Source organism: Lissotriton helveticus, chromosome 3_1 (genome assembly GCF_964261635.1).
Source record: "Lissotriton helveticus chromosome 3_1, aLisHel1.1, whole genome shotgun sequence".
NCBI classification, from domain to species: domain Eukaryota; kingdom Metazoa; phylum Chordata; class Amphibia; order Caudata; family Salamandridae; genus Lissotriton; species Lissotriton helveticus.
In genome coordinates, this window is record NC_136061.1 from 2,113,476,620 (window position 1) to 2,113,489,377 (window position 12,758).

At 43.8% G+C, this 12,758-nt stretch overlaps 1 protein-coding gene across 6 annotated transcripts in view; it reads left to right on the forward strand.

The window, feature by feature from the left end:
- Nucleotides 1–12,758, forward strand: part of TP53BP1 (tumor protein p53 binding protein 1) — a 767,880-nt gene that overhangs the window by 219,444 nt on the left and 535,678 nt on the right. For all 6 annotated transcript variants that reach the window (XM_078683313.1, XM_078683315.1, XM_078683318.1 and 3 more), the window contains one exon: nucleotides 3,931–7,177. In XM_078683313.1, coding sequence (XP_078539439.1) covers nucleotides 3,931–7,177 — 3,247 coding nt within the window. The remainder of the gene's footprint in view (nucleotides 1–3,930; nucleotides 7,178–12,758) is intronic.

Consider the following 12,758-nt stretch of genomic DNA (forward strand, 5'->3'; position numbering starts at 1 on the left):
GTACTTACCTTAAAACCGATAACCTGATTTTCTCCTGTAGGACTGCATTGACTTCTTTTCTGTCAATAAGTTCTAAGTGTGCAGTTGGAAATTGTATGAGAAGCTACTAAACTGTGTGTTACTAAAACTGACTTACTTACCTTTTATCTAGGAACTCTCCCAGTATGATATCTAAGCATATCACACTTAGTAAAAAAGTAATCTGAAATGTAATCTAAAAAGTAATTACAAAGTAACTGGAAAGTAATTTCACCTTTTCTGAACATTTGACCTACTTGTAGCAAAACCAACTGCATTCAACTGTATTATTCTTGAAAAGTATTATATTTACTTACCTGCACCAAGTCCTGCTTGGTTCTAAAAAATACAACAAAAATATTTTCATACAAAGCAATTGGTCCTAGTTCAGTCTTTGTGTGTGAAATCATTTCTTGCCTGAGTGTGTACAATAAATGCCTAACACTACCTTCTGATAAATCCTTACTGCTCGCCCACACTACCACAGATAGAGAGTAAGAGATTATCTACTTTTACCTCTGTAAGCCTTTGGGGATCCACTGGATTCTCTGCACACCATACCTTACTTTGGATTAGTATATACAGAGCCAGCTTCCCACAGCTATACACTGACATCAGAGCAAGGGTCCAATATGGGGCTAAGGGAGAGTGCATCATTCAGCATAGAGAGAGGGGTAAGGCAGGGATGCATTTTGGCACCCTTTCCCTCTACATTATATATTAATAATATGGGCCAGACACTGACTGATCAGTGCAGGGATCTGCCACAAACTGGACATTGCCCAATACCTGCCCTCCTCTATGCTGATGATGCAGTGCTTATGACACCCACTCAGCTGGGGCCCCAACACTTATTAATAAACTTCACTACTTAACTACTTAGACTGCTAGTAATTAGATCCAAGACCTTCATAATGAAGTGCGGAAAAGTAATTTAAAGTGTAGGGATATCCTCGTAGAAAATAAAAAGATTGGCTTTACTAAGACATTTTCTTACCTGGTATTTTGTTCGACCAGAATGGCTTGTGGAGTCAGGCAATCAAATCAAGAAAGCTGCTGTTTTTGAAAGCCATGGCAGCTTTGTCTGATTTTTCAAGGAAGCTGGGCAGAAACCCCCCGTAGAACTAATAAATATATCTAAGGCGAAGTGTGTATCAACCACTATACATGGAGCTGGAATATGGGGTTATACTGATTACCAGCCCCTGTGCAGAATGTCTTTTTAAGATTTCCATTAGCTGTACCGGGTTGTTCCACTTATGTATGCCATACGGAGTTTGGTCCACCCTATCTATCCGACATAATTAAGATGCAGCCAATTCTGTAATGGCATAAGATCTGGTCTTCTGCTAAAGCTTCCCTTTTTAGGGATATTATAAGGGATCGTTTTAAACTACATTGAGTACTTGGTATACCCTGGCTGAAGTATTTTAAAGGCTTAATGAGTGCCTTGCGTCATCCGAAATGTTATGATCAGCCAGAATCCCTAGAACTTATTAGCAGAAAAAATGTTAAGAGAGTGTATGATGTTACAGGAGAATCTCAGACTAACCTCTGAACTATTAAAGCCGAGTGTTTGTAATAATCAAATATTCTTGATCACCTATGATATACAACCATATCTACAATTCTTGGAGGGGACACAGGACAGATTTGTTTTAGACTGGGCATTTTTCACCGCTTAACAAGCTTTCCTGAGATAAATGACTGGTCACAATGCCTTTGTAAGTGTCCCTGTGACGGAAAGTCACAGCAGACAACAATTCATATATTTTTTTTTAACATATTTTATTGGGTTTTACAATAGGTTCCAGATATCGACAGTGCCTCATAATTATCCTTGATCAGGATTGTAATTGACTAGACATTTATACTGATAATTCAGTAAAAAAAACAAGAAAATACAGATGATCACAATGAGCCTAAACTCTCCACCCTCCCGCATCTTACCAATGGTCACGAGCAGTTCTGTATCCAATTCTTGAGCAGCTGTTAATAACCTCAATCCCAAAATCAAACTCCCTTCCCACAACTATCCACCCAGGCTTGTCACTTGTGATCATATTACTAACTTGTTGAACACTGCTGCTCCAAACTGCGTTTCACATTCGTCTGAGGTAGCACATTGGGATCCATCGTTCAGTAAGGGCAGCGGTGCATTATGTCTTTTTTCTAACTCCACTGGTCTATGATTTGCTCGGGGTCAATATAGTCTAGCCGACTCCTGACGGGGTTTCCCCTATTGATTCCCCATCATCATCTGGGATCCGAAGTAGTAAAACCAAGTTTCCCCATGCTCTTGCTGCCTCCAGCGCCCTCTCGCTCGCCGTTCTTTTTGCTATTTGCATCCTGATTATACCTTCACAATCAGCCCACTTAATGAGTTCTTTCTTCCATCTGGCTATACTTGGGCCATGTTTAGCTTTCCAGTACATGGTGATGTCTCTTTTAGCTAGGAGTAAGCCCATATCTAAGAATTTACTTGTGATTTTATTTTTGTATGTGTGAGAAAATCAGTGTAAAAGACAGTACTTCTGAGACGTCTCTACTTCCCGACCGGTGACTTCGGCCAGCAGCCTAGTTACCCAGTTGCGGGCAGTCCCAGAACATATGTCTAAAATCTACTCCTTCCCTATTACAGCGCTGGTAAGCCGCTGATTGGGTTGGCTTTATGTAAAAATTCACTAATTGGAATCTGGCATTTCTGGTGCTCCTCCATGCCCTCTCCACTAGTTCACCCCAGGTTTTTTCAGGAGATATCTCTCCAAAATCTGCCTCCCACTTTAGTCGCAACTCTGATAAGGGCATTGGTGTTTCCTGCGCTATGCGCCTGTATAAACATGTGACTGCCTTAACGGTACCTGCCGCCATCGCCACATATTGACAACCCAATGACGTGTGTGGTTCAGTGAGTTTCCCTCCCCAGTGTTTTTGTATGGCCTCTGTGAGGGCAGAGTACAACAAGAAGTCCCCTCCGGGTAAGTTATATCGATCTTGCATGGCCTCATGGCGCCCTCCTCATACAAGTCTGCTATTTTAGCCAATCCCTGGTTTGCCCAAATTGTCAATCTCTGCCCTTTTGAGCCACCCGTATAAAGGAGAAGCTGCTTGTCCCTCTGCAGGTTGTTGCACTGAATCGGCGCTAGACATTTTCCATTTCACCCTCAGGCCATAAAATTTGTCAAATCTGGTCTAATGGCGTTAATCGCTTTTTTAATGTCCAGGTGTTTAATATGTATGAACAACATCATGTCATACCTCTTCCTATTTCTTATCTTACTGGTTCAACTGTGGTGACAAAAAGGAGAGGAAAGAAGGGGCATCCTTTCCTTGTCCCTATATCGAACCTCGTAGGCTTCTGATATCCTATGACCCTTGCAGTCAATCGCTATGATCGTTGTGTACAGAAATTAGTTCACTCTTTGAATCTCCCTCCTGACTAGGTCCAAGAATAAGGTGATGTTAATATTGTTATTTGGTTGTTTTCTATCCAGAATTATATTGTGTGTGTTTCGCATACATTTTCAAATGTACTTGTTACTGCTCAAGTAGCTGTGGTGGGGACAAACCGTAAATGATGAACAAGAAGCATGATCGGGAAAATCTTTGTGAGACATTGTAGAATACCAGGTATGTGGAATGTTCAACTGTTCTGATCCTGAATTTTGGGCTGTGGTGGGAAAGAAATGGTTGGATCCAAGATAGAGCCTACTGCCTGGAGGAGGAGGATTCTGTTTAAATGTTTTTTCAAACCTCAAAAGATATATCCCAACCCACATTCAATGCATCTTCACATGTCTTTACCATGTAGTTTCATGTAAATTGCAACTAGGCCCTAGATCTTTTAATTACTAGGATTATGCTTTCAACATTTTCTGATTTTTCTTTTTGTTTTTTTTGTGTCTATTCTAGGACAATTTCATCCCAACTCCCAGTCTGGATGAAAGTCCGTGCAGGGACAAAACGAAAACTCAAGATGGGGAGGCTGCATCAGGAGAGAACTCCAAATCTCTAGAAGAATGTTTGGATGCAAATCATGAAGTGTCCAACATAGATGATAATTCATCTAAGTGGCAGCTGTCTGTAAGTGACCGCAGTCAGTCTTTTGCAGAGGACGGAGAAACAAATGCACAAAGGGAAAATTATGAAGATAGTGAATGCACCCAAATAGAAGAAATGGAACATACCTCTGATTCCCCAGAGTCAAGAAAGGGATCCTCATCTGTGCACAGCCTTCATCTTTTGCTAACCGAAGACAGTGAATCCATGGCATGTGTCAAATCCTCATCCCTGGAAAGGGAAATGGCTGTTTTTACCAGAGAATCCTCTTCCTCATCATCAGCTCTTACAAAAAAAGACCAAACTGAAGTGCCAACAACTTGTGTTACATCAGAAACTCAGCCTGAAAACCAAGTAGCTCCAGCCTCATCGTACCCATCTCAGGCTTCTTTTAGTATTTTACAGGAAGGTGAGACAGAAACGGTGAAGCAGTGTTCACCTGTCACAAATCTCTCAAATAATGAGTCCTCTGTTGAGGAAGTTGCTGAAACACCCTCTGAACAACAAGGGATAGAAAAAGAGCAAAGATTGGGTGAGGAAGATGGAATGACGCAAGGTGTTGCTCTGTATCTTACTCAATCACAGACACAATCTGATGGTTTGTCTCTCCAATCTAAAGTCTGCGAACAACAAAATAAGCCAATGGAGACTGATGTTAATGCATCATCAGCAGAGCATTTCACAAGCAAGTATCCTCCAGTGTTTGAACCGTCTTTCGAAGGCTTAGATTTGAGGCAAGCGAAAGGATCTCTTGATGCGGACATTGGTAGTTTAGAAGCAAAGGACCTGAAGAATATAACAAAGGAAGACTACAAAGAAAACGTTGTGCAGTCTGTTGCAAACCTTTGTCCCTATAGTAAGAGCACGGGGTCTCAAGCTAAAGCAGGATCCGGTGCCAATACAAATAAAAAAAAGAGTGATCCATCAGCGGCACTAACAGTTTTATCTGGATGCCAGATGATGCCTTCTGAAGAACTTAGTGTGCTGGACATAAGAGAAGCCAATGAGAGATTGAAAAATGTACCAGTGAGTGTACAGGGAAAGGAACATTCTGGAGCAGGAAATAAAAAGGCAGAAAAATGTATAACAGTGAGTGAAAGCAACCAACCGCAGCATTCAGTTGATGCAGTGAAAGAGACTGGAGTATCAGTGGAGCTTAAAAAAAAAGCACCTGAGCGGCCTGTGCCTTTGGTCCCAAAGAATAATGTAATAGTAACTGAACAGGTCACTTCACAACAGCCTGAACGTATGAAAGGAACAGCAGAGACACCAAGAGAGCAACAGAAGCCTGCAGGTAAACTACTACCTCCGACCCTTTCAGAGAGGGATATTCAAATACCTGCAAAGCTAGGAGTCCAGCCAAGTAGTAAATCACACCTGGGCTCAGATATATCGTCGCAAGATAATGATCCAGCAACTCTGGTGTGTGAAGGGAAAGAGATTTCAATGAAAGTAAAGGAGCACAATCAAAAGAGTGGTTTAGTTGAAGAAAATAAACAAAATCTACAGTTGACAATGCAGGAGAATCAAACCATTGTAGGGACTCCAAAAATCATGACCACAATATTTCTAAATAATGAGGAGCGCCAAACTCATGCACATAGTAACAAAGATGTTTCAGTGGAGAATTCAACACCTGCTGGCAGCATGAAAGAAATGCCAGTCTTTCTAGGTAATGCTAATGCATGTACAGCCAGTGTGAAAGAAGTATCTGTGAACCAACAGAAGAGTCTAGATCCTGCATTACATGCAAAGGAGGGTGTACCTTTAAATGTGCACGAGATACAATCATGTATTGAGAGTGTTGAAAACGTTCCTACAACAGTGCAAGAAAGCTTCGGTCCTACTGTACATGAAAATAAAAATGTCAATGTGACACTGAAAGAGCAACCATCAGCAGGCACTGTGTTAGATGCACCAGCACATAAGGAGGAGTGTCAAACAACTGTTGGAGTGTTGCAGAACGACATTCCAGAATCAGGGCAGGAGAGGCTGTCGGCAGTGAAAATGAGAAAAGACATTTCAGCATCGCTGCAAGAAAGTCGAATTACTGCAGAAGCATTAATCTGTGTGGCAGGTCAGGATACTCGTGTATGTGCAGCAAGGGTTAAAATGGTCACCATGGGTTTTCAGGAGGATCTGCAAAATCAAACCTCGTCTGCGAATGTGACACATATGCCATTGGCTCTGCAGGAAGAATGCGGCCAAGCAAGCAGCTCTAAAAGTGTGATAAGGGACAAAAATCAGACTGCTGCAAGGAATTATGATGAACATCTCAAACATGGACTGCATCATATAAACCCTGTGGGGGCCAGCAAAGGTGTACCTGTAGAACCCCCTGACAGTGGTTACCAAATGCTTTGTATAAGTGGAAATGATGTGCCAATGGAAATTACTTATAATCAAACTCCTTCAGGTAGTGCCAAAGATGAGCCAATGGAAATTACAGAGAGTCCTCCGCACACCCTTCAAAAGACTGTAAAAGATGTTGCAGAAGATCTATCTGAATGCCCTCAAAAAACATTTGAAAGCAGCACGAAATCTGTGCAGATTACGCTTCTTAAATGTCCTCAATCTTCCTTGGATACGACACATCTACCAGTACCTCAAAATCGAGAGCAACAAACAGCAGCCACAACAAAAGTCACGCCAGACATTCAAGTGAGTTGTCCACTTCAAACTCATACTGTTGGTGTGAAAGATGTGTCAGTTGGACAGCAAGATTCCCAAACTTTGGAAAAGGGTATGAAAGATGTACCTTTGGAACAACAGCCAAACCTGAAATGTCAAACACCCAAAGATAATGTGAACAATATGCCAGTGATGCCCCAGGAGCTTATAGTTCCTCGGGTCGGCATGAAAAATGCTCCATTTATGCTGCAAGCTAAGGAAACACTTCATCCACTTGTCTTAGAAAGGTCAGGACAAATGTCGCTTTCACAGCCAGAACTCAGGCAGAGAGAGGAGATTACTAAGGCAGGACCAAAAGGATATAGTTTGCCAAAGACGTCCAGCCAAATGGAAGTCCTAGGATCAGAGAGACGTTCACAAGAGCGACTAGCTGACCATTCCGCACGTAGCCTGTGTGACAATTCCAGTGGTGAGTCAAGATCTCTTGATATACAAATTTGTTTCATCGGCTTTGTGAAAAATGGATGCTTTATTAGAGGTGGGCTACCACCAGTGGATCTATCTGACCCAGTGAATCTACTTTCATTGTAAAATACATGTATGTGCTCTTTGTCTCTTAACCTGTTTACTTTAGTAAAGTGCGTTGTTTTCAGAGCTCTTCACTACATTTTATGTTGTTTAAGGGACTGGCTCAAACCACAATGGCTTGATCTGTCACTGTATGAAAAAGAAAATCTGTCGATGCAAGGCTAATTTTTGTATTTTTTTAGAGACTTTATTCTCATCTGGTAAGACAATAGGCCATTGGAGCCGTGGGGTTTTCAAATGTGTTTTGCCAGTGAGATGTTTGGGTGTATTTTTTTTATATTGGATTCAACAATTCTGCTTTATTAGATTTCTTTATATTTCCAATGTATGGTATTTTCATTATTTCGTTAGTATATTCTCTTTTGCTCTCTTTATATGAAGACATCTGAATAAAGCAGCACTGGTTGTTTTAAGACGAAATTCCTTTAAGGCCGATCAAACATCCTGAACAACAAACTGAGGGCTGAACATTTTGCATAGTGAAGAATAATAGGCTTAAGATAGAAGATGATGTAGGATGGCTTTACCACTTCAAGGTCCTACTCAGAATGTGACACTCCCTCAAATTTCTTTCCTCTATAGCATATTTCTTTCACAGCAGACCTCACATCTACAACCTGGCTCTTTACTATTTACTGCCAATGATAATCCACTGAAGTGTTTTCCACAGTTATGTAGATCATCACTTGCATATGAACAAGACATTTGTTAAAAGAAGATATTGCTTACCCAGTTGAAGTCATATGCCTGTGTCCAGGAATTTACAGGAATCCCTTGAGTACTCCTATTCCTTTCCTTTCCTTTTCATTTGATCAGAGTCTGTAGGAGTACATTTCCCTTTGTACAGTGCTGCTAACGTTTAGTTCAACTTTTCCCCCACCCCTACATTGTGCCCTTCATCATTTCACGCACAGGATGTGATTAGTATGACGCATACCAGCCAAAGACCTGCAGTTCAAAGGCGTTGGCTGTGCGGATCCCGTTAGACTGTGGTTCTGCATCATAGGTTGTTTAGTCAGAAGCATTAGAGTTGACATGTTTATTACGGGATCCAGCAACATGTCTTTTACTGTGCTACGGTATTTGAGTCAAGTTTTTTCCTTATGTAAATAATTTGTAATATGTAGTCTATGAGGCAGTAAACTGTTTTGCATATGTCCGTTTACCTGTACTGTAATATAGTTAAGTTAGATCTTTGTATTGTAATTATATGTAGTTGTGTTTATTTGTACAGTTTCTTTAAATAAGCTGGCATTAGACCACATTTGTTTCCTCTTGCTTAGCATAAATGTAGGAAAGTAGGATCTATCTGGCATAGATACCCCCGCTTTTCCCTGGCGTTTGTGTGCTTTGACTGTAGTTTACTGGAATCCTGTCAATCCGGACTCTAGTGACTGCTCTCTCCTCTAAATTTGCTGGTAATTTGTACACCCCACAATTGGCATACTGGGGTACCTTTATACGTCCCTAGTATACGGTCTGAGATACCCAGGGTATTGGTACACCAGGGGTGTCCAATGGGCTTTAGCATGTATTGTGCCACCCATTGGAGCCCATGCAAACTATGTCTGCAGAGCTGCCATTGCACTGTGTGACAGGGTGCATGCACCCTTCACTTCAGATATAAGGTGTCCCTTGTATCCCGATCACTGCACTTAAAACCTATAAGTCACCCCTAAGGTAGGCCCTTCAGTCCAAGGGCAGAGTGCACAGTTCTAAGTGTGTGGGTACCCCCGCACAAGCAGAGGCACCCCTGCACAAGCAGAGGCACCCCTACAAACTCTGGACTCCGAACTCCATTGTCTTGTCTTTGTAAGTGTGGGATAGTCATTATGTAGTGGACTCTGGCAAGTCGAGATGTCTAACTACATAATGGTTGCCCCGAACCTGGTCATGTTTGGTATCAAACATGTTAAAATCATGCAACTACGCTGATTCCAGTGTTGATTGATGATACCAAGTACTGGGGGGCTCCTTAGAGAACCCCCCCAATACCTACCTATGTAGCCTTGCATGGTCTGCCTGCCAGCCCACTCTGCCGCCGACCCTAGACAATGTTCTTCACCCATGCTGATGAGTTTCACTCAGGCAGGGGAAACTGAACAAAGGATTTCCTGAGAAGGAGAGGTGGGATCATCTCTCCTTTAGAATTAGGTAGGGTTCATGTCTTGCCTAGTTCAGGAGCCACCTGCGCCAAACCACACAAAGGACAAGGGAGTGACCACCCCTTTGTCCAGCTCCTCTTCAGAGAGGTTCCCCAGAGCCCTCTTGATTCTGGCATGTTGAATCTGGGCCCCTGGGAGCATAGGACTGGCTAGGACATCTGAGTAGCGTCTCTGACCCCCATTGATAGGTGGGTTGCCACAGAAGTGGTTCTTCCCCTTTTTGCAGTTACTTAAGGACTCTCCTAAGGGTAGGCCTTAGATTTGACTTGAAAACAAATGATTCCTATCTAAATACGTAAGTATTTGTCTGCATTTCCAGGGATCTCTCAGTCCCCTGACATTCCATGTAAGATGATAAATTTTCAGTGCCTCAGGACGCGCATGTGTAGTCAAGAAATAGGGTAGTATCACTGTGTGCTCTGGCTAGAACTCTAAAACTGTGCCTCTTAATGTGCAATCATAAATGTACCTGTGAAAAAAAGGTTAAGATGAAGACAATTGTGAACGAGTTCCACCCCACCCTATCCCAAAACAGTACCCCAGTTAAGGCAAATATTGCCCGACCTTGCTAGCAGGGTATTGGTCACTCAAAGTCAAATACCAGCCCCACCCACAACAGTACCCTGAATGTGCTGGGACTAGGAACCCATCCGACACCCACAGAACTTGATATTACAGTCCGGTCAAGAAAAACCAACAGTAGAGTAAGTAAGAAGGGGGATCGCCCATATGGGGGGCGCTTGTGAGCCACGAAAAACTTCCCTTTTCCCCAAATCTGCTGCAAAGCAGTTCCCCAATGGTGTGGGGATGAAGGGGAAAGAGAGAAGGGGGGAGGGTGTCCACCTGACAATTATATAGAGCACTTGTTACACATGTATGTCGACATCGAGTTGTAGGAGTACGTGACCAACAGGAGAGCGTGTAATGTCCCATTTTGGTAGTAGAGGCGGTGACTGCTGCATTTGAATAAGACAGGTCGAAGAAGGGAGCATGAAGATCGAGTACACTCGAAGCTGAAGCCCAGTATGTCACAGTCCATTTCTAGAGTCAGCTCTTTGTGCAGGATGGAGACCTGGATACGCGGTCGTCAGGATCATGACGCGGTGATCGGCGCTTGACAGTTTTTAGGAAATCTTCAGACATTAATTCGCAGGCGTGCTGGGTACATGAGGGCATATTCATTTTTGACCATACGCAGCTTCTGTTTGACCTGCGAAAAGTTGTGACGTGCCTCTTGGACCGTGAAGTCAGGATAGATGGTGAACTCGTTGTCCTCGAAGTGTAGCGATTTGTGCTCTCGGGCCTTTTTTAGTGCAGTGTCACGGTCCCGAAAGTTCAGGAGGTGGGCCACAATAGGACGTGGAGAGCTGCTTTGGGGAGGGCGGGGGCCCAGAGAGCGGTGGGCACGCTCCACGATGAGTTGTGACGAGAAAGCCTCCCCCCCCCATGGTGCCTATCAAGAGGCGCTCAATGAAGTCCTCAATGCAGCCTGTATTAGAGCTCTCAGGATGCCCACAACGCAGATATTGTTACGGCAGCTGGGGGCCTCCAGGTCTTCATTTTTGGCCGTGATGACGTTTAGTGGCTTATCCATTTGAGACATTTTTTGCTGCATCTGGGAGGTGGCATCTTCAGTGTCTGATATGCGTTGCTCAGCCTCTTTAATTTGCTCGTCGTGCTTATCAACCTTCTGGACGAGGAAGTCAAGGTGGTTCATTGTGTCCATCTTACCAGAAAGATCTGCAAGACTATGCTGCATGGCCAAGAGCAGAGTCTTTACTTCATTCTCTGGAACGGTTGAGGGCCCGACTGGTTTGAGTCAGTGGAGAAGCGTGGCTCAGTGGTTAGAGGCGGCAGACCCGGAAGCTGAGATCGGCCGTGGACCAGGGTTCGATTCCCCGCCTCGGCGGGTCTCGGGCTCAAAAACTTCACGAACTCGACAATTCTCACTCCGGTGCCTACTCGGCTCACGGGGTCACACTCTGCGACTCTGGGCAATAGCTTGCTTAATCTCCACTACGGCCCCTCGCGGCGGGATGCCTGGCTTTCGCCTTGTGGATACCCTGCCGGGGTATCTCACAGGGGAATACCAGGACGGGTTCCCTAAGCAAGCGCTTAGATACCGGGTCGGTGATTTGCGCTATATAAATACATGTACATTTACAGTCATCAGGGTTGGACCGCGTAGTGGCCTTTTTTGAGTCGAAGACTAGCCTGGACTGGCGACAATCTGGCTTCCCCATTCCGGATTGTGGTGCAGTACAGCATGCCTAAATGGATGACTGATTGTGGTGACACAGCGCAGGGAGTTACTGGAGGGGGGGGGGGGAGCAGATCGGACTCCCGGCTCCCGAGTGCACCACAGCCGCCACCGCCACCAAGAGGAAGAGAAATCACGCACCGGAGATCGGGCCGGGAGTCAAAAGCAGCTTACGGTGCAGCAATAGGCGAACAAGATGTGCAGCCAAAGATGTATTGTAATGTGGAGGAGAAGATCCGTGCCCCCCCCCCCCCCCCCCACAGAGTCCAAAGGCCTGCTGAGGTAATTTGTTATGCTTTGACAGTTCTGCTTCCCATTGTCCAGAAGGAGTCAGTTCCTGGCAGGTAAGACATGGAACACGAGGAAGAAGTTCTGTTTGGCCTGGAGGACCTCCCTCAATTCATAAAGTTGCAAGCTGCTAGACAGCCAACCCAGATTGACGTCTGCAAGGTGCTGAGAGAATGCATCATTCTATAACGTCTTGGTGCAAGACTGAAGTCTATGCAAACATAAAGACTAGTGGATAGTTTACAATTTACACAGAGAGAGTAAGCCACAAAAACCCTCAGCATAGATCTTGTAGGAGGTTATTGATATTGCAGTGCTAACAGAGATTTCTTTTTGTAGTTGGCCTACTATATCCTTTGGCTTGGCATCTTAGTGTGACGAAAATCCATAACCTGCTAGTGAGCCACTATTGTTGCAGATTATACTACTAGTCTAATTTTGGAAGAAGTTGCTCTGAGGATGGTGACTGCACCAGCAGTAGTTGGGGCCTTGCAGAATAGGGTTCCCCAAGAATAGAGGAGTCCTTTGAGAAGGCAATTACATAGGCCCTCACCATCATTGCACCTCTGTCAAGGGTCAAGTTAATCACCCTGGTTTACTGAATCACTAAAAGCTAAAAAAAAAACTATCCAGTAGGAAAGCCGAACGCAAATGGAGAAAAACCAAAAGCATCGAAGATAGACGAGCGTACAAACCCATCCACTTAGGTTACTTAGACAATAATAAATTAGCTAAAAAATCGTATTTCT